The 22,731-nt window shown below is 36.1% G+C and overlaps 3 protein-coding genes and 1 pseudogene across 6 annotated transcripts; 1 reads left to right on the forward strand and 3 right to left on the reverse strand.

The window, feature by feature from the left end:
* Nucleotides 1-8,030: 8,030 nt before the first annotated feature.
* On the reverse strand, nt 8,031-10,067 carry LOC140808336 (uncharacterized). Its single transcript, XM_073165431.1, has 2 exons — nt 9,847-10,067; nt 8,031-9,122 (listed from the first exon to the last, which is right to left on the reverse strand). Exon 2 carries the CDS (start codon nt 9,070-9,072, stop codon nt 8,224-8,226), a length of 849 nt encoding a protein of 282 aa, XP_073021532.1. The 5' UTR covers nt 9,073-9,122; nt 9,847-10,067; the 3' UTR covers nt 8,031-8,223.
* An 887-nt stretch (nt 10,068-10,954) lies between these two features.
* Nucleotides 10,955-14,534, forward strand: LOC140807146 (GRF1-interacting factor 3-like). Of its 4 annotated transcripts, none has more exons than XM_073163861.1 (6): nt 10,955-11,279; nt 12,084-12,174; nt 12,902-12,978; nt 13,374-13,458; nt 13,535-13,940; nt 14,267-14,534. In XM_073163861.1, coding segments are annotated over exons 1-5 (645 nt in total). In that variant the 5' UTR covers nt 10,955-11,277; the 3' UTR covers nt 13,925-13,940; nt 14,267-14,534. The 4 variants fall into 4 exon arrangements, with proteins under 4 accessions (XP_073019962.1, XP_073019961.1, XP_073019963.1 ...); XM_073163860.1 differs by having other exon boundaries at nt 10,956-11,279; nt 13,535-13,967; XM_073163862.1 differs by lacking the exon at nt 14,267-14,534 and having other exon boundaries at nt 10,956-11,279; nt 12,081-12,174; nt 13,535-14,123.
* An 82-nt stretch (nt 14,535-14,616) lies between these two features.
* LOC140807145 (uncharacterized) lies at nt 14,617-16,141 on the reverse strand (annotated as a pseudogene).
* Nucleotides 16,142-17,282: 1,141 nt separating this feature from the next.
* On the reverse strand, nt 17,283-21,630 carry LOC140807413 (alpha-soluble NSF attachment protein-like). The gene is made up of 9 exons (XM_073164248.1): nt 21,441-21,630; nt 20,817-20,866; nt 20,643-20,715; nt 20,319-20,398; nt 19,981-20,132; nt 19,428-19,587; nt 19,292-19,339; nt 18,398-18,478; nt 17,283-17,537 (listed from the first exon to the last, which is right to left on the reverse strand). Exons 1-9 carry the CDS (start codon nt 21,583-21,585, stop codon nt 17,457-17,459), a joined length of 870 nt encoding a protein of 289 aa, XP_073020349.1. The 5' UTR covers nt 21,586-21,630; the 3' UTR covers nt 17,283-17,456.
* Nucleotides 21,631-22,731: the final 1,101 nt, after the last annotated feature.

Consider the following 22,731-nt stretch of genomic DNA (forward strand, 5'->3'; position numbering starts at 1 on the left):
CGTACTACTGGCAGATCTGCCAATGCCGGGCTCGACTTCTGCATATCTACAGCATAAACAAAGAAACCATCCGCTCCTTTCTGTAATAGTCTGTTCATAGTAAGAGCCGAAATCAAGGGAATCCGAGATCTGGACCCCTTCCCGTAGAATTTCCACTCGTCTGTCATCTCGGGTCTGAATCTGACAATCTTATGGAAACAATCCACGGTGGCTCTGTACTTCGTTAGCATGTCAATACCGACTATACAATCAAAATCAGCTAGACCCAACACTATACAATCTAAGTCAATCTCATGCCCCTCAAACTGTAGAATGCAATGTCTAACCGTAGTTACAGATATTAATCCACTTCCCAACGGAGAATTAATAGACACAACGTCTAACAACGACTCAACAGGCAATGAATGCAACAATGCAAATCGTTCTGAGATGAATGTATGCGATGCACCTGTATCTATCAAGATATAAGCAGGATAACCATAAAGGAGACAGTTACCTGCTATAACATCATCTGGTGCATCTTGTGCTTGCTCCTCTGTCAACGCAAACACTTGGGCCTGTTGCCTCGGAGGTTGAGTCACAGTCTGACTACCTCGGCCTCTGGGTGGAGTCGGTGCTGGTGGAGGCTGAAAAGAGTGAACCGACGATGCCTGCCGCTCAAACTGAGGTACTGAACCGGATGCTCTTCCACTCTGGCCTTGCTGTACACCTCTCTGTGGACAGACTTTGGCAAAATGCCCTGGTTGCCTGCAATAGTTGCATCTCCCTGTCACCCCTTGACACTGTTCAGTCGCATGCTTTCCTCCACAGGAACTGCAATAACCACCGATAAACCTTGAACTTTGATCAAAACCACTCTGTTTTGATCCGCTGGAGCTCGACGAACTGCTCCCTGGTCTTTTAAACTGTTTCCCCTTCGCCTTCAGCTGTTCTTTGCGTCCACTACCACTACCACCACTTTCGACTCGAGGAGGAGGAACTTGGGATGGAGGTAGTGGCGGTCTCGGACTCGGTGCAACATAAGGAGCACTCCGTTGTCTAAGCAATCCTGCTTCAGCTCCTTTGGCACGATTCAATGCATCCGAGAAGTTATCGGGTCTCCCAGTATTGACCAACGTAAAGATATCTGGATTCAGGCCATTTATAAACTGATCCGCCATGGCCTCGTCATTTCCTGAAACATGGGGTGCAAAACGAAGCAAAGAAGAGAATTTAGCAACGTACTCCTCAATGTTCAATGGCCCTTGCCTCAGGTTTGCGAATTCAGCGCCTTTATCTTTACGGTAGGATACAGGGAAGAATCGCTGATAAAACTCGGTTTTGAATACCTTCCAAGAAATTTCGGTACCCCGCTGCTCTAAAGCTTTCCTAATGTTCAACCACCAATTCTTTGCTATATCTTGCAATTGATGGCCAATTAGCTTGATCCTCTTCTCATCACTGTACTCCAACGAGTCGAATAGCATCTCAATATCTTCAAGCCAACTTTCGCACTCGATGGCATTCTCGGTACCTTTTAAAGTGGGAGGTCGAAAGGATTGGAATCGCTTCAGCAACGTCTCCATAGGGGTCGCCGTAACATCCATAGAATCTCCGGATGTACTCCCCTGCTCTGGCGCTGCTGGTCGTAGAGGTACGGCTGCTCTTCTAGGAGGCATATCTAATAATCCAACTGATTAGTAAACAAGATATACAACTGTCTCAGCCATCATCTAGTCAGTTACCTCTGATCTAGAATCGGTTCTGATTCAGTCAATCACATGCTGAAATTAATCAAATACCAAACAACATGTAATAAGAAAGCAATAATCATGCTAGCACATCAGCAAGCAAGGAAGAAGACTCGATCTACCCCGCTCATTCTATCCTATTTCAGTCTAACGGAACTATCGGCCAGTCTAACGGAACTATCGGCTCTGATACCACCTGTTGTGGGGACCCGGGCTCTAAATCTTTTTCTTGGGATTAAATGGATTGTTATTCTAAAATGTGGGTCAATTTTTCGCTTTTATATTTAAATCAAAATGTAACTAGACAAGCACAAGTTCTTTATTTAATTTACAACATACAAACATAAAATCTATGTCCTGTTCCGTATATCCTCAACTAACCAGTAATAAAATACAGTACATAACAAAAGACAACTACTGGTCCGTCTGCTAGGCCCGAGATCTCCACGCTAACACGATCATCTCTGTCTCGACCCAAATCCTGCCCCACCTGTTGTTATGCACACATACAGACATAACAACAGCCGGAAAACCGGTGAGAACAAATCCCAGTATAAACATGTGAACATGCATATAAATACTATAAAACATGAAACATGCTGATATGAATGTCATTCATATAAAATCATGAAATGCGAGCCTAATCATGTCTAGATGCGACTCGACTAAAACTCTAGGGATCCCGGTGTGAATAAGACGATCTATCACCTACCCTCCCAATCGGGGTGACGGTACGTCTTATTCCTAGACTTCGGCCTGATCTGTATCCACGTCTACAATAGGGGGGTGATCTTCCCCTAAGCTGGGATAGAACCGAACGTCTAGAAGTCTGCCTGATCTCCAGACTGTCCTATCTTAATGCATGAATACAAAATCTGTAAACAAGCATAATCATCTAATGCAATGTAACATGATCTGTAAACAAAGCATAATAAGAATTGAATACAAGTTCTAATAAACATCTAATGCAATGTAACATGATCTGTAAACAAAGCATAGCGAGATTTGCATACAAGATCTATAAACAAATCTATAATAATAATACCTATATCAAGATATAAACAATAAAACTCGTATGTGGTTTTGGTTGGGAAACTCAAATGTGATCTCATTTGAGTCGTGATTCCCCAAAACAAAACATGTATTATACCTTCCGTCGTAGAATTGCTGTTACAGTCGTGAAGATGAATCTGCAATAGGAATGATTCTTAACACTTCTAAGAAATGTTTCTAATGCTTTCAAATCTAACGAAACCTCGCCTCTATTTATAGACAATGATCGGAAGATCCGATCCACTTCGGACGCTCCGATCTGACACCCTTCGGACGCTCCGAACTTACTTCGTACGTTCCGAATCCTGCATGTCTTCCACGTCTCTAGCCAACTGTCTCGGATGATCCGAACTACGATCGGTCGATCCGAACTATTGCATGCCATCCATGTGTCCAGCCACCTGGCTCGGACGCTCCGAACTCCGAACGGACGGTGCGAACTCTGATCGTACGTTCCGATCTCGGTTCGGTCCTTCCGGTCTCACCGAAATATAAATACTCCAATATTCTCGATGCCGGTCAATCTAATTCTCAATAGATATCAACACTATCATATTCTCAATCATAATCCAATACAATACTTCGGTCTCAACAAGTCATAATCATACTGAAAATCATATATGATATCATTTCTTATTTTTTATGGTTATGTACAATCTTCACAACATATTCGTATATGTCAATCATTGTTCTGGGCATTACAGTAGATCTCTCGTGAGACGGTCTCACGAATCTTTATCGGTGAGGCGGATCAACCCTACATATATTCACAACAAAAAGTAATACTATTAGCATAAAAAATAATATTTTTTCAAGAATGACCCAAATAAGAGATTCGTCTCATGAAATACGACCCGTGAGACCGTCTCACACAAGTTTTTGTCATTTAGTATACCGTGCATGCGATTTTTGTGTGTACAGTTTTTTTAATTAATTTGATTTATTTTAAAACAAATGTCATTCCATAGTTGTAGAAATTAGTGAGGTGTAATATTGTAAATTTGATCGAGATGATATTGAAAATAAATTACAATGACAATTTTGAAAAAACAAGTTCGTGAGGTCAATTCGAGAAATAAAATACGATGACTTTTTTTTTTTGTGTTTAAATTTAGGCTACGTTTGGTTGAAGGATAGAGTAAACTAATGATTAGTACGTAAATGATAAAGAAAATGATTGTGATAGGATTGTAATATATGGTGTAAAATAATATTATGTTTGGTAAGATTTTTAAGTGTAGGATTATTTTGAATTTTTTGATGTAAAGACGAATTTGCCCTTCCCCTTCGCGACGGCGACAGTGGCGGTGGTGGCCGGCGGTCGGGCGGAAATGGTCTGCCGAAAAAGGTCGGCGGGTGAGAGGGCCTGAAACGTCGCTACTAGCGACGGATTTGCCGGAAATGGTCTGCCGGAAAATGGTCTTGCGACGGATTTACAACAAGATCGGCGACAAAAAACCGTCGCTATTAGCGACGGTTTTTGAGAAAACCGTGGCTATTAGCGACGGTTTTCTCAAAAACCGTCGCTATTGGGGACGGATTTTTACAAACCGTCGCTAACTTGAGTTTGAATTTAGGAGAAGTGTAAAATTGGAAAAATAGGAGGTATTAAGAGTGGGATAATTTATCACACCTAAATTGTCAGTATTATTTGTCCAACAAATAGTAGCTACAGTGCGGGCTTTTCAATTTTATCACGGGCCCTCGTATTTCCTAAAAATCCAACCAAACGGGTGATTAGCCGGGATAAAATAATCTATCCCGGCTAATCACCCGAACCAAACGCAGCCTTAAAAGATTCTTTAGCTCTGGTGAACAATAATTATAATTAAATAATTTTAAATAAAACTGAAATTTTAAAATATAAAAAAATTTAAATGCAAATAAAATAAATATATATTACTAAAAGACAAATTTTCGTGTGGCTATGAGAACTTTTAATTGGCTAGATTCAAATAGTCTTAGGGCCGTGGAGGAAAAGATTTATTTATTTTTTATTTTTGATTAATGGAGCCTATTTTTGGCCTTCTATGAGCTACTACTGTTCCTGGTTTTACATCTGCATTTGATTTTTAATTCCAATTTGGCAATGTTTAAGATTAGGCGACTAGAGCCATTGCATTTGGAGAACAAAACTGGCTATAATTTAAATTTATCAACTTGAGAATTTCCTTTATATTTATCACTACTTTGATAGCATAAATTGATTAGGAATCCTTTTTTGTAATATTGAAAGGAGCAAATCGGGGTTAATCGTATTTAGACAATATGCATATGTCGGGACTCGGAAAGGTTAATTGATTAGGAATCATTTATATTCATATGATCTCGAGAACTATCAAACGAAATAATTTCAATTCAAGTTCAGCTTAAAAAAGGTTCAAACATGTTGAAGTTCGGCCCGAGTTCGATAAATTCGAAAACAAATCAAATATTTGTCGAGACAGCTAAAAAAAAATCACGAGCTAACTCGATTCGTTTACTGCTCTACGAGACCATACAAGAATGGTTGCACGTACCAAAGAGGACCTGAGTAGAAGTTGTGAAACTTTATGATAACTTTTTATGATTTTTTTAAAAATACATCTCATGCTTACTTTCATTTTTCTTTTTTTTCTTGTATATAATTCAAGTGATATATCAAATAATGTAATATTTGTACCGATTAATGTTATCCTTATTAATGAGGTGATTTTCTAACAAATAATGTCACCAAGCGAAATAATGTCTTTCCAACATCGCGCGGACCTAGAAGTCCTGGAAAACATGCACGAGATTGTAGGCTTTTCATGGATTAAACATATTTTATTTTATTTTAATGGAAAAATCATACAAAGTTTGTCTATTCGATGGAATAACTTTCTTAAACTTGATATATCGATGTCGAACATTTCTAATTTTGCTAATTTTTTGAGAAGCCGAGCTGCTCATCATAGACGACTTTCATTCACTTTTCCAATAGTAGTCATTTTCTAGGTCGTCACGTCAGTTACGCGACTCTAAAAAAACATCAATGTTACTCTCCCAAAATACTTATATATTGGGTTATGTAACTTTTTTGAGTTTATAAATCACTATTTATTTAATTTATTTATCGATGTAAGAAACTGATAACATTGAGATATTGAAGTAGATATTTTTATTTTACGAATTATCGAGTTTATAATGACATGTAAGTATTTTAGACCATTTTTTTATGATTACATCTAAACACAAATTTCTTTTATCATTATCAATTATATAACAATTTAAATGAAAACGCGAATTTAATTTCTCAGGAAAAAGAAAGCAAAATTAGAGAACTTCGAGACGAAGAAAGTGGATTAGCACGCGAAGACGGGGATTTTCCCAAGCCAGGTGAATAAAATATTAAAATGGTTTTCATTTATTATATACAATTTGCCAACTTGTTGAGGCTGTAAATTTTGAGAAATAAAATATTAAAAATGGTTTAATTTATTATATATACAACTTGTCAACTTGTTAAGGTTGTAAATTTTGACTTTATTCTTCAACAGTCAACCTAGTTTAATTATTTAATAATACCCAATTATATAATATATATAATCAATATTTTTTACATGTTTGATCAAATTTATAGATATTATGAAATAGTTTATAATATATAATATATTTGCAAAAATGTGGAATATCAAATGGCACAAAGCAAGCTGGAACTTACCTAGTAAAGTGATGATAAGGTAACATCCAAGTTATTGATCAAGTTGGGAAGTTAACATCCAAGTTATTGATCAAGTTGGGAAGTTGCATTCAAACTTTTGTGAACTTGCTTTTGTTCATTTGTATTGTGTTTCAATTCATATGTAAATGATCCCTATATTTATGCAAAACATGTGCCTTTTTTCAATAGTGAGAAGGCAAGTTATTTTAATCATGATTATTAACACATGAATATGATTAATTAATATATGGCGAAAAATTTGCTTTTTGATGTATAAAAATTTTGGTATAACATTATCGTAAATAAGATATATCAGAAAATTTAAATACTCAAATAAATCAACGAGCACCATCAACAACTCAAACACATAAACAAGTATCGGCTAGATACAATCACAACATAAACAATCTAAAATATCATAGAACAGACAATGTTCGATAATAACATAATATGATTATCAAAATATTCCAAACACATCATGCAGCTATTCAGGATATACCCTGATAAAAATACAACTCCATAATATAATATATATGTTATGTGAGAGAGAACACCATGAAAAAGTACATAAATACAACTGAACCCCTCTCAAGAAGCTCTGATGTTTCCTGATGCTTCATCTTGAGCACTTGAAGTCGAACCACACCATCTATCATGTTCACACACAAAAGACATGACAACTCCACCTCGGTGGTTAGAATCTTGTACGAGACATCAAGAAATCACAAAAGCATGTCATAGAAATAAAATAATGATATGCACGAATATAATTAATGAACGAACATATACAAGATATCATAAGTCAAATGATCGATAATCAACAATCATACAAATATGTTCAAGCTAGTTCATGCCGTACCGAATCGAGTATGTCCAAAAATATCCAAAACATAATATATTATCATATATCGAATTTAAACGGAAATATAAACATATATCAATGACAAAGATTCAATATGATATATTCAGTAATATCGATGTGTATAATTAAAATAAAAATACGTGTGGACGAGAAAAAAATTATTTTATTTTACACATCGACTAACAACTGATACTATGATATCCAACCTATAACATCATATAAATCAACAATTAGCAAATAAATGAGACATATGATTATAACACGTCTCTGTCAAACATCGTAAAAATAGTTGATCTTGATGCACATCAACCAACCACATCTCAAGATTAGCGCTTATATAAAAATTGTAGAAGAATTTTAAAACAAATTGTACAAAGTCGATCCACTAAGAATCTCACGTACTGAACTTTCATATGCATCCGACATCCTTGGAACACTATCACTAATTTCTTATCATCTGATCAAGTCGAGGTTTCTGTTTTTGTTTCCTAAAAGTTGGTGGATGGTGATGCGCGTGTTATTATTATTACCAACTAAAGAAATTTAACGAACCAACGGAAGTATTAGCCTTTTTCTCGGCCCTTCAAAGCATTTCCGATCACTTTGATCTTTTTAAATTTTGATTCTTTCCAACAGGCAAAATGTTGGATCATGACATTCGGTTGCTATTCTTAACCTCAGCATAAAATTACCTTAATAATACTAGAGAAAATGACAACTTTATCCCTCAAGAAAAGGGAAATGTCAGGCAGTTTCGACAAAATGATGCAAAATGTAACAGTAGGTGCATCTCCAGCATCGGAAAAACAATTGTATATCGATCGCTCTCAAATCTTTTCTCAATTCCTACTACTACATATCTTATGCCTTTTAACTCAGAATGATCACAACACACTTCATATCACCAAATCCGAGTCCAAATCCAAAAGTAGATCAGTCAACATGAAGTTACAATCCTCCTGTCTACCTGTTCCCAAGAAATCCAATCCATAACAAGTTTCATGCTGCATGTTAGGCGAACCAGAATGCCATTTGGCCTCAAAACAATACTGCAACTGGTGTGACGAATCTTCATGGTGGACACTGCCATTTGCATTAAGCTCAGTCTGAGATCCATTTTCAATCCAAGGCCCTGAAGCATGGTTAGGGACAGAGTCCACCAAATGGGCAATAGGCTTGTCAGCTTCAAAAATTTCGTCCGTTCCTCCCTCTCTTAGTGATTCTTGATTTGGTTCTTCTTCCTCTACTTCCTCCATCTGCGCTGCCACTTCCGTGCTTGCCTCACACCCCTCAGAGATGACACAACTTTCATGGCCGGAAGCTGAACCCCTGGGAGACGGAGAGAACTCCTGTCCGTCATTTTTGTGAGCCAGAAAGTTAAAGCGAGCACAAGGGCCGTACATAGCCAATGCAGCTTCATCATAAGCCAGAGCAGCTTCTTCCGATGTACTAAAAGTTCCCAACCACAGCCTGCTTCCACGACGTGGCTCCCTAATCTCTGCCACCCACTTTCCCCATGTCCTTTGCCTGACGCCTCTGTAATGGCAACGATTATTTTGAGGACCACCTTTACCTCTCATACATCCTTTCTTCGATCCCTTGGCAGGAGCTTTACGCACCGGCTTAGCGCTTGTTTCGAGAGAGTCAAGCTTATCATTGTATTCCTTCCATTTAGCAAGAGTCTCAGCTACACTTCTGGATGTGTCCTTCCTGCTTCTTGATTTCTTTTGCTTCGTGAAATCCATAGGTCGAGAGACTGGGCCAGAAATTTGATTTGATGGACTCGTATTTGATTCTGTGCTCCAAGAAGAAAAAAAAAATCAGCTATAAAAATATAAGTTTCACAATTTCTGTAACATATCATCGCAATCTACATAATATTGAAATTAAAAGCTTGCAGAATAGCCATGAAGAAATCAAGGCAGATAAATGAGTGAATTTCATAACACGAAACGGTTAACATACACAGTGAAATATGCATTTATGACAAGGTTTACCGAATATGAAGAGACATATCTTTTCCACGTCAATCAATATTTCAATAAATTCTAAAAAATCATCAAGTAGATGTATATATGTATATATGTAACTCGAAAGGGTCGATTCCTATAACCTAAAGGAAAGGGAAATCACAAATCTTACCAATTAAAAAGATATTCCGTTCTTCTTCACACACACACACACACACAAACAAGAGATGTTCCACTGAGTATATGAGTGTCAGTGCGTGAAAACTCAACCTAAAATCAAGAAAAAGGAAAAAAAATCACATCGTACCCCCGAAACTAAAAGGACTCCATGGCAATCCCAGCGGTTGATTTATGAAATTGGAATGCCAAAATCACCCAAAAAAATTTAAAATTTCTCGATGAAACCGGGAAATAACTACGCGCAATCACATAAAATCCAAACAATCACAAGCACAAGCTAAACAGGGTAAAAATTCACCCAAACAAGAAATGCCAGAAAAGCTGGAAAAAATCCGAAAAACACAACAAACTGGGATCTAATCAGCGTACCTTTCAACACACACGAGCAAGATTGCCCTCCGTTGGACTGAAACCCGATTTTCCTTTTCTGCAATTTTTTGAGCTATCGCAATGTTCGATTGAGGTTGAAGTGAAGTAAACCTTCTCTACGTCACAAAGAATGGGATATTTATAGAATGAGGGGCCGAAAATTTTCTTAGACGTGGCGATTATGTCGAGTGAAGCTTCCCGAAGCCACACGTTTTTGTCTGGGTGGAAAATTGATTGAATTTGACTAAGTCAACGGTTTTGCTTGCTTGGGGGCTAAGCAACTTCTCCTTTCGTCTATCTTGTTTTTGTACCATGTCCAAAAATTTTAAACAATAATTTAATTCAATAAATATTTAAATGATGAAATTTTTAAAAATTAAATTATAGTACTTCAGACATGAAAAGAAAATGTGATCACAACGAGATTTATTTATAAAAAAATAGTTGCTAATGTGAATTGAGATCAAATTGTGGGCGCCGATATTTTTTCAACCACCAGTAAATACAATATTTATACAAAAACACAAAAATGAACAGTAACAAATGTATGTCGATCTTGTCCTGGGACAATATTTATACAAAAACACAAAAATGAACAGTAACAAATGTATGTCGATCTTGTCCTGGGACAATTAAGCGTGTTTAATATCAACTTCTTAAAATTTAAAATAAGAATATTGGATTCGATCTAATATAACAAACTTCTCTCCAATTTTTAGGCGTTATGATATTTCAAACATAAAATCTCAAGACTGAACAAACCACAAATTGATATGATCATCGATAAAAACCACTACTTTGTTAGTAGACTTCTGGATTGATTTTTTGTTTAAAAATTATGTGAAACGGTCTCACATATCATATTTTGTGAGATATATCTCTTATTTGGGTCATCCATGAAAAAATTATCAATTTTTGTACTAAGAGTATTATTTTTTATTGTGAATATCGGTAGAAGTATTACTTTTTATATTAAAAATATTATTTTTTTATTGTAAATATCGGTAGAATTAACGTAAAAACTCGTGAGATTATCTCACGATAGACCTGCTTCGATTTTTTTAAAAAATGATTTTGAAGTAAACTTGAAAATGAATAGCGAATGGATATTTCGTATCGTCCAATTTTAAAATTCCAGTTGAAAATTGACCTGGAAGTCGAACGATTGGTATATTATTTTCCTACCGCTCAAGTTGTCTCGTACTTCCGCCACCGCCTCAGCCTCAGCCTCTCCGATCGTCGTCTGCCACCAGCACGGCGCGCTCCACCATTCACGCCCATCACTCCGAACTCTCTCTCTCATTCTCCTCGTCTCTCAACTTTAGTCCAGCATAGCCAAGACCAACTTACCACTTCACCAAACCTTGTTCGGCAGCTGCACTTCGCTTTTCTTACTTGGGTGTGCCGGAAAGTTTGAATCTTTAATCCATTATGTGAGTAATTTTCGGGTTCTGGAGTTAGGGGTTCTGAGTTCAGGGGTTTTGATTCGGGTGTTCAATTTAGGGATTTGTATTTTGATAGGTCGATTGGGATTTATTTTGTGCAGTTTTTGTTGTGTTTATGAGAAGTTATTTTTATATGTATTTTTGCTGGTTTTGTTACCTTTTATTTTTATTCTTGCAATTGAAGAACGCAACTGTCACGGGGATACCGGTAGAACTATTATGTTCCCCCCCTCGACAAAGCGGATTTTTTTGTTTTGAATTGGCTCTCAAGTAGTTTATCCCGTGATGTTTTGGTTAGAAATTTGTATTAATTTTTATTTTGATTTTGCGACATGAGAAGTTATAGCAATCAATGTTCTAGAAATCTGTAATCAGTCAGATTATTTCCCTGTTACAGATAACTCGTGGATAAGTGTCAATTTAAAAGAAAAAACGCCATATCTAATATGGTCTGCGATTATACTTTGACCATAGTCGGTAGAGTTCAGCCTACCGCGAGAGCATTACCGTCCATCTCTGAGGGCATTACCGTCGAATTGGATCCAATGACCACCATTTTCCTTTTTCTTTTTCTATGTGAATCAAGCGTGAACCTCACGTGTTTGAATCAATGATGACTTTTAGATCTGCAGTTACGACATTACACCTCAGTGTTTCAAATTAACATACAGTATATCATACATCTGATGAATATAAACGGTGTTGATATTTCTACCTTGTGCACGTTAGGTTTTTTTTTTTTTTTGGTTTTCATTATTGTGAAATATAAGGGTACTGCATTTAATTAAGCAGGAAAGCTGCAGAGATGCAGCAACCAGGTCCAATATTTCCTGTCATGCAGTCATTTCCCCCTACCAATATCACCACCGAACAGATTCAGAAGGTATTTCTTATTTTCCGTTGAAATTTTTTTGGGCCATTGCAAACATCTAAAATAGTCATTTTTATGCATTGGTGACCTTTTGGTTTTGGTGGGAAACCACACACTTGTTAATTATATTGCCTATGACTGTAGGTAGTTTTGATTTCCAATAGTTTGTTCCTTGCAAGAGCAAAAAGCTTTTTCTAATCTTTCTTTGTATCTCATAGTAAGTTAATATGGTCTATAACCAGTAATTGTCCAACTAACTATTGTTAAATGTTCATTTGTATAATGATGATTAATCTCTTTCCAAAATTTTCTGATACAGAAACTTCTAAGATATAATTTTCTAATGAAAGAATCGATAAAATAGTGGAAACTTGATTCCGTTGTGTCAAATTTAAAAGATCAAGGCTCTGAACATCTGACAGTCGAATTGATCAAGTAATACATGGAATATGGTCTTCTAGCTTTAGAAGTGAATTTTACCTTTTTGGAGTCATTCATGCGGTGGCACTGTTAAGATTAATAGAAATAAGTTGCCCTGTTCGATGGCTGGCTGATCTGTGGACTTGTAGTGAAATTGTCATTAAAGTAAGTTGGTGCTTGATTTTGTTTTTAGTGAATGTTCCATAAAATATGGATAGACTCATATGAAATATGTTTCATCGTACTTTAACTTTCTGTTGTGAAATTTTTTCATGATTTGCATTTTGACATGCAATGTTGTTGCCAACTGTTGATGCAGTACCTTGATGAGAACAAGAAGTTGATATTGGCGATATTGGACAATCAAAATCTTGGCAAACTTGCCGAGTGTGCCCAGTAAGCGTGTTATCTTTTTCTGTTTGTGTTTGCATTCGTGGATGGCAAGTGTATTTACGCATTTTCTTATCTGCAATTTTCATCATCAAGCATTGCATTTGCTTCTTGTTTTCTGCTGTATAGTTAGAATCTTAGTGACACAATTCAACTGTCTTTATCTTGGATATGAAACTTTCATTCTTTCTCTGCATTTTTTTGTGCATCTGAAAATTCTTGTGTGTGCACATGACTGTTAGAACTGGCATTTTGCTTCTGTATGGCTTTCTTAAATGAAACTCCTTAGAGGAGTTGTATGCCCGACAAATTTGCTATTGCTTCTTGGTTTTTTGACAACCGAGTGCTTATATTTTTAACATCAAAACAACTTTTGATTCAATATTATCTTGATGGATCAGGTATCAGGCTCAACTTCAAAAAAATTTAATGTATTTGGCCGCAATTGCTGATGCACAACCTCAGACATCAGCAATGCCTCCTCCGGTATCCTAGTCTGCTCGATGCAAATTTACTTATGGCATTATAGACCTCTCTCTAATTTATACTCTGGCTTGTGCAGATGACTCCGCATCCTGCTATGCAGCAGGGCGCATTTTACATGCCACATCCTCAAGCTGCAGCCATGGCTCAGCAAGCAGGTATTTTCCCCACACGAGCACCATTTAATTCACCACACCCAATGCAAGATATGCGGCAGCAATTGCCACAAGCACCTCCCCACCTGCATTCCACACAAGCATACGCTGGAGCCATCAATGGTATGCAACCAGCACAAACCGAAGCCAATCTTGGAGTTAGCCGCAGCATTCCATCTTCAAAATCTGGTCCGACCGATACACATGGAGTAAATAAGCAAGATAAACCTGACACGGGTGCCAAAACCAAATCTGATGTCAAAAGAAGCTCAAATGTAGCACATGGTAGTTCTCATGGACCGGAAGCCAAGTAAAGGGATCAAGAAATTTGTAAGCTGTCGCATATAGTTCTTGATAGTAAGGTTCTGTTCTAGAGCTATTGTTTCTAGGGTTGCTGTGCTGTAGTCGGACTCTTGCTGTAAGTAGAGGAAGAAGCTCTTGTCGTCATTTGTTTTATATCTACTGAGGATGATGCTTGTTATTCCTGCACAAAGATTTTGTGTTCATCGATAATAGTCTCCCTGCACTCTTTTACTGTATCATGTACTCATTAAGGTCCTTCATACATGGACCATGGTTGATCGGATGCGAGGAATGGAAATTTACTGGATGCAAAACGTGGTGCACTCTTAATTCTGTCGTTTTTTTGCTTGCAGAACTAATTCTAATGTTCGGAACACATCCAACGTGTTTGTTGTCCACACTGCTTCCACCTCGACCCGCAGCTGAGGTGAGTCCTAGTATCATGGGCCATTGCACCTCCTGAATCACGAAGAGTAGAGTACTTAGCATGTCTTGTACAGTTTATGTTGTGTGGTCTGGTCGTTATTCAAAGTTGTTCGAGGGTGTTGCGGCTTCTATTGATGTCTTATCTATGTATCCACATGATTCTCGTTTTAACGTATTTGAGTCAAGATTAAACTTCACGCTCAGTATAGTTGTATTTTTTTTTCTTTGATATCCAAATAATAATTTACTGGTAAAAGAAAAGGTAAAAGAAACACCAATGCATATACAACGATATATTAAGAATACGCTCAGCACAACTGGTTTATTTTGTATCCACATACCACGTCAAAGAGGCATTTCAAAAAAAAAAATTGTATTAAATGTCGTCTCTTCGTATAATCGAAGGGCCAGGAGGAATCATGGTTTCATCTTTACCTTGTGAGCTACTTTCTTCTGCTATTAAAGAAAGATGCCTCCCTGGACTATTGTAGATCGCATTCGAATTGGCATGCGATGGAGGAGAAGGGCTGTTCCAAAACGGGGAATTCTGTCCAGACCTGAACTCAAATTCTCCATCCCCGCGAGGCAACGGGGAGATAGGCAGCGCGTCGACCCGTTTCCTGCAAAACTTGTTCTCTACAACGGTTCTCACTTCTTGAGCTAGAGAGCACCAACAACAAAAAAGCCAGAGAGCACAATCTGCGGCTGTTGGATTACATTGAATCTTTTTCTCATCTGAGTTCTCCAAAAACCACCATGGAGTAACCCAAATATACAAAGGAAAATCCCCGTGACGCCTAAGGCGGCTCTTATTGTCTCGTTATCTATGTTAATGGCTGCAAGATTGAAAATCCAAAAGGGACCCAAGCAGAACAGAAAAAAAGTTGCAATGTGAACATACATTTTGCCAAACCCGAGTCTCTCCATGTTCCATCCAAACACGCAGAAACTACAGAAATAATAAGTAAGCTAAAGAAATGTCGTCCCAAAAATCAAGAACTCCGCCGCTCCATTGGGGTCGAGTCTCAACAGTCCTTTCTACATCTCTCAGTGCAAATGAGAATTGTTTTTCGAAAGAACTTCTCAACTGATTCTGTCCAGTACTATCATCAGTTGTAACCGTAATTTGCCATTCTTCATCTATATCAGACTCGTATTCTTTACCAAGAGGGCTAAGAGTGGTGTAAATCCCGGCAAATGCAGATGCGCCAATTGCAACAGATAAAACATAATCCGACCCCTGTAGGTGGGCGTTCCGACCTATTGTATCCCTAGTTAAGGCCACACAGTGCATATCGAGCAAAACAGTTGATATTGAGAAGAAAAACCACCATCATCATGTGCATCCATTCGTTCAGTTTATAGGTGCCATTCTTGCAGTAAACTTTTCGTAGCTTCAAAACATCTTCCGACTTCCATCTTATTAGTAATGCAAAGTGATAAATTCGTTTAGGGTGTTGGTATAAACACATGAGGGTGAATAAGGCGTTCAGAATTTGGTTACTGACTTCGAACAAGGGGTCCCTCTGTGATTTTTTTGGGAGTGAGTGGTTTAACATTCCCGTCATGACCATGACTAGAATTGCCTCAGAAACAGCAACACAGACTATCCAGATAAAAAGGGCCATATTCAAGGGATTCTTTATCCATTCTTTGCAGATTCTCCAAAGGCAGTTCCAATCAAATTTTCGAGAAAAGTAGTTGTTAAAGCGTTCACGAATATGCAGATTGTTAGATGAAGGCACAGCTAAACCGTTGAAACTTTGCAGATGGTGAAGCCAAATTACCAAATTTAAGAAAGTTCATCCTCTTGGAAAGAGCAGTAAAACCATCATAGGATCCATTTTTCGTATTTTCGTCACTTACAAGACCTCTTTGTGAAGTGGAGACGTGCAGAGGTATGTGGCCCTCAGAATTATCACCTGTTGCCATCTTACTTTCTCAAGCAAAATGTTCTAAATTCAAGAAAAATTAATAAAGTCGGGATACATTCTAAATCTCTTTTCCCTTTGACAAAAATTGGGAAAGCTGCCTATATCGAGCTACCAATAACTTCAAAAATAAAGAACATATTTCAGTTTCTAAATTGGAAAAAGCTACGACCTTGGTTACACCATAAACAACAGAGCAAGCAGCAATAGCAAATTTCAGACTAGCTAATTATTACACGCCATACCCATAAACAAAAGTTCAAACAGATTCCAAACCATAATATATTAAGCTCGAGCAAAATATACAAAAGCAATAAGCAACAGAAACAAATATACAAATTCTCAAAAGATATCAAAATAAACTCACAGCAGATGGCAAGGATGAAAGAAAAGATTGAAACTTGGTGTTTGCTGATTTTCTTTGAATCTTCTCTTCCGCAATACTTAAATTATTTATTCGGCAGGTTTGAATTGAACAATGGGCATGAAGTAAGTTATTACAAGAAGTCAATAGTGTGGCGTTCATGTCAAGTCCTTGTGAAACCACAAATCCAAGTAGTTGTCTTCTCGACAAGGTTTTATGGTCGCCATGAACTATTACAGTGTGTACGTAATATAATTCTTTTAAAATATTATTAAAAATAAAATAAAATACTGTAAAACTAGAAATTGGGCAAGAGAGGTGGATATAGTTTGCAGTTTATAGAGAGACCAGCTTGATTTTGATTTTTAGAAATTAGAGGAAAAATTCATTGATGATTTTGCCAGTGACAATTTCAAGAATTAGTGATAAACATTAGCAAATTTAATTTAAGCATATTGCACTATTATAATATAAGTTGACAAAACTACCCATTTGACAAATATTTTGATACAAACATATAACCTTTAAATTATTACTCAATTTTGATATATTTAACCATTCATGGAGTGTAAATATCACCGCGTGCATGAACAAACTTGTAAAATTGAAGTTCAACTCCATTGGATCGAGAAAGCACTTGACTAATAGACAAACAAAACCTTTTTTAAAGTATTTATTTCACCTGTTAAAAAACAACATAGTTACTCGACTTTATGTTAAAATTTCATACTAACAATACAGTTCAATAATTTAGGAGTTAACAGAGTTACAGGTTCAAGCCACTGAGTCACTAAACTTTTTTGAAAGTAAAGAGAGTAAAGTCTAAGTAAGATCGTCTTCCTCCAGTTCTTTAGCCTTTACCGCTTCCTTCACTCTCAATAGAAGTGTTGTCTTCCAAGCATCCTGGGGGCAAACAAGCACTTTATAAGGACAACAAAAGTAATATTTTGGGCAGATGACTTGTAGCATCTGATACCAAGGTTTCGAGTTGGGATGATATCTCGTCTTGGGTTCGAAACCCAATTGTATCAACCCCTTTCCAACTAAAAGCAGAAGTAATATTTTGCAAATATGGTAAAGATACGCAGACAAAAGAGCTGGTTTAACGAAAATCACTTTAGACTGAGGAACTTAGACAAGAATAGATCAATGGCTACCAACACAAGAAAAAGGTATCGGAAAACAAAACGAAGCCTATAGATATCCTTATTTATCTGAACCCACTAATTGTAGGTCCTCTCACCTTTTCTCATAGATCTACCTTTTCTTTGGTTATTTTTTTTTTTTAGTAGGAACTCATGTCCCCTCTACCAGATATTATGAAGTAAGCTGGACCACTTGGTCTGGCCTTGGATGGAGGTCGCCAACCAAGGCCATGGGATACCTGTTGGCCGTTTATCCCACCCAGGCAAGTATAGATCTACCTAAAAGGTTGGATATAGATCATGCTCAAAACATCCAAGTGCCCAATCCCAGTCAACAGTTCGAAAGTTGCCACCTAGCATTTTCTTGCCATGATAATTTTAGTTCGATTCATTCTCATAGATTAACGCTTGGTAAATCAAGTTCTCAATGAGTTGCAATGAAATAAAATGCATGTCATCCCAGGATTCTGAAGCCATGGAAATATATTAAATCCCAAGTTACGAAACAAATTCAGCCGTATCTGTTGAATGAAATTCTCCATGGCTCTTGCTAGTACGAAATATAGAATGTGTATTTTCAGATACTCATAACACTTTTGAGATTGCATGTTCACTTACCAGTTGAGTCATGCTATCAAATTCCTTTACAGCATCAGTGAACTTTGCAACATTTTCCTCGTCAACAGCAGCAGCTAATTCCTGTGATAGACAGAGAAAAATTATAAAAGATATTTCATTTAGAGGAAACAAAACTAAAGATGAGGGCTAATGATAAAATTTTAATGTTTGAACCTCTTTCTCTTCTTCAAATTTTTGTGTCTTGTGTGATGTATGGATAATTCTCAAATTGGGCACATACCCTTTCGTATCACGTCGGATAATTTCGAGATACAAATATTTGATGAATATTTGAAATATATATGTCAGATGTTCTAAATGTTTAACGTGAAATATTTTGTTTATAAAATATATATTATTAATCATAAATCTCTTATATCCAATATATTTATATAGTTATTTTATATATATACACACACAAACATATAAAACAACAATGTCTTCCACATGTCGTATCCTAATTATTCAAAAATTGAAGTGTGATGTATTGCATCATATATGTGTCAATATCCATGTAAAATAGCTTGTCTTTAAACAGTCATTCCAGCTCATACTCATTTACATTCAAGCTCAGCTTTATGCAAATAACAGTCCTCCGAATGGTTCTGCCACTTGATTTTGACTGCATTCGATTGCTTGCACTGTTTTAATCAAGAACAAATAATTATTGCCACTTTGCTGCTTGAACAGACGTCTGCCTAGACAGGAAACTATTTTATATTTGTGAAACTTTACTTCGTGACAGTTTATTCAATCACCTCCAGACTTGTAACCTGATGGCTTTTCAATCCTAACAAAAAGGTTTCCCTTGGATAACATGTAATCACCTCAAAATGGACAGACAGATTTAAGTAAACCAAAAGGCAAAACCAATGTTTAAGAGCAATGACATACCACTAGCAATTTGTACTCACGTGTTCCTGAAAATGTAGGATCTAGTTCCTTCAAAACAAGAAGAAAATGTGTTTGCTTAGCACAAAAATTGAATAAGGAGTAAACTGGCTAATCAAAAAGAAGAAAACGCAAGTACCTGGTACCGCTCCAAGGCATTGTTGATTGCAACAAAATCACCCCGGCAGAGTTGACAAATGCCAGCGTTTAGAAGGTGTCCTTTAACTCCATACTTCAACAAGTTATTACTGAGCGACTGTCTTGTTATATCTTCATAAATCTCAATTGCCTTTTGGTATCTGAGGAAAGAATGCCTGTTAAGTTTTTCAACAAAATGTCCGAACTATATGCAACATAATTCAACAAAAAGTAACTCCCCCGCAGAATAAGAATGTCAGACTCGAATGCATGATCTGTCAGTCTTATGGGTTATTTTTATTCTCAAATAAATAAAGTGAGGAAAAGATTACCAGATGGAAAGAAAATGGCAAGGGTGACTCATATCGTATTGAACAATTAATGCTGTGAGCAAGAGAGATGAAGTTGAAAAACAGGATGCACAAGATTGACATGCAATTATTGGTCAAGGTACTTCAGAAAAGAACCAAACAAACAAGAGCCGTTATCTTTAAATAATAGTCTCAGCAATCATGAATTCGTGAAACTAAGCAGAAAGAATGGACATACTTAACTGTTCGAGTCGAGCAGCAAATTCTGCAATTTTCTGCTTACACTGATTTGCAGAACTTGTTGCTTCTTCACTTTCAAAGAGATCAGCAGCTTTATCATAGTAATCAATAGCCTTTTCCAAGTTTTGCTCTTGTTCATACAACTCTGCAATTTCCTGGCAAAGTGTAAAACAGTTACCACGCACTTATTCTCTGTCCTCTGAGTGAATGTAACAATTAATATGTTACCCAGTGACATTATTGCAACATTCATTGGTTTAGGCTCTTACTGTTTGATTCATCATACTAAGGTTATGAAATATCACTCAGCAATGATTGATAATATGTTTCTTATGTGTTACCTTGAAATATCTGGCGGACATATTAAGCCTTCCAATATCCAAAAATAAATTTACAGATTGCTCCAAACAAGCTACTGACTCTGCAAAGCATACAAATGTCAGTGGGCATCTTCTAAATTTGAAAATGTAAGGTGATAATCGAAGAAAACCATATATTCGGAGGGCGAGGGAAGCAAATATTAATAAACGAAATTAAAAGGTCAAGAAAATTATACGTGGGATCAACCACATATCCGTTATCCATGACACAACATATATATATAACTTGAAATAACCAAAATTTGAAGATTAGAAAAAATAGAGCTGAACTAGGCATATATAGACCTTTTGTGTTGATTTTTTTATAGCAATGAGCAGCTTCAGCGTAAGCATTAGCAGCTTCATGCTTGCTATCCGACTGCAAACATTAATTGAAAAAGCATAAGGTCAAGGACAGGTTCAGGGGAAGGAAGCAAGACACTGCACTGCCTTGCAGCACAGCACATGCCATGATTTCACCTTCAAGTAACAGTTTGCCAACTTAACATACACTGCTCCAGCTCGATCCCCTGAAATAAAAGATTTTTGAAACAATTAATTAAGATCAGCCACGAGGAAAATATTCCCCAAGAAGCAAAATTTTTAGGTATGCTTCACTCAACAAAACTTCGGATCATTAAAGATTCTATTGAGTAGTGAATTCAATAAATTAAGATAAAACAACCTGAGCTTGCATTCGCGTACCGAACACTCCGAACTTGCAAATGTAATTCAACAGGCATAACTATTCACTAAAACCGTAACATATTCACAACGAAAATATCCTTTGGTGCAATTTTTTCGTATCATGCAAACAACGGTTGCCGGAAATTCTAAAGAACTTTCACAAATATCCATTTTATCAAAACGTAAAATGCATTGCAAACGCCTAATCCATTCACAGAAAAATCGAACACCAGCCATTCATCCAAATTCTTAAACATAAGCATACGTAACAAAACTTTCTCAAACCAGTCTAAGCATTTCAGAATCAGAACCACATAAAAAATAAAAAAACAGATTTAAAATACAAAAAAAAAAAAAAAAAAGACCGAATAACATACAAAAACAATGCAAATACAAACGTAGACGTAAATGTATTACATGATTTGGAAAGTTTGTAGGCATTGGCGGCCTTTTCGAACAAATCAGCGGCGTCCTCGTATTTGGAGCCGAGAATACCCCAGCCGGCAAGCTTTTTCTCGGCTTGCTGCTCGAATTCTTCTGCTCTTGCTGTCTGATCCCCCATAACTTTTTTTTTGCTTTTTTCACGATAATTCGTGGTGGCCTGTTATGCTTCTCTTGAAGGAACGTAGAAAAATCATGTGTACGCAATATTATAAATAAAAGATAATCACAAAACTCAAATAATTTTTTTTAAAAAAAATCAATAATTAGCATTAAATCGCACATCCACACTTATTTATTTAATATTATTAAGTCGAAATCACAAATTACAAAAAAAAATATTTTTTGAAAAATTATTTATCAACTTTATATCACAACTAATTAAATATAATTTTTTAATCTTTTTTTGCACTTTTTTATTTTTAAATGATCATATAGTACGGACTAAAAACGATTATTATAAAAAATCATTGTTAAATTTTTGATTTTATAATCTCTAGATTTTTCACACAAAAAATTATTCAATATCGAAAAACATCGCATGTCAAGGACCTGATATAGTACATACTATTTAATTAACCACTATTATTATTCATTATATTATTTATAATTTTTGTATCTATTTTTGAAAATGATATTTTCTATCAACGGGATAATACTAAAATAACTTTTTTTAAAATCATGCATGTAATATAGTATGAACTTTTAGAGTAGCATGGGACGCATTCTGATCGACTACTACTACCAATAGTTCATAATAAATATTAGAAAAAGTTAACATCCTTGAAAATTGCTAATAATAATTTAATGAAAACTTCTTTATTCTTATAGTTTAATCCAAGAAGACACTGATTTGATGGATCAATGGAGTATAAAAATATTACATTGGTTGAAATTTATGTGCTAGACATCAATTTAAAGTATTTCTTAAAAATAATTTGCAATAAAAACTATAAATTTACCTTTATAAACAAATTTTTCGATATTGTGAGTATGAACTTAACGAAGACCCAAAATTCATTGTTATATGTTACATGGTAACATAGAAGAGTAACATTTTGGTCTCATAACTTGCATATTTTTTATTTTCGATCTTATTATTTATTTTGAGCCCAGAGGTTCAAATCTTGCTAGCAGCTCAAGCAGATTGAAGGTCAAGGCAAGGTTCTTGTTGACAAAGAAGGTCTAAAAAAGCATCAAGTCAATTTATAATGTTACTACAATAACTTATCTTTTTTTTTTTTCAATTTTAATTAATTCACACTTA

The sequence above is a fragment of the Primulina eburnea genome, chromosome 12 (genome assembly GCF_022965805.1).
Source record: "Primulina eburnea isolate SZY01 chromosome 12, ASM2296580v1, whole genome shotgun sequence".
Taxonomy (NCBI): domain Eukaryota; kingdom Viridiplantae; phylum Streptophyta; class Magnoliopsida; order Lamiales; family Gesneriaceae; genus Primulina; species Primulina eburnea.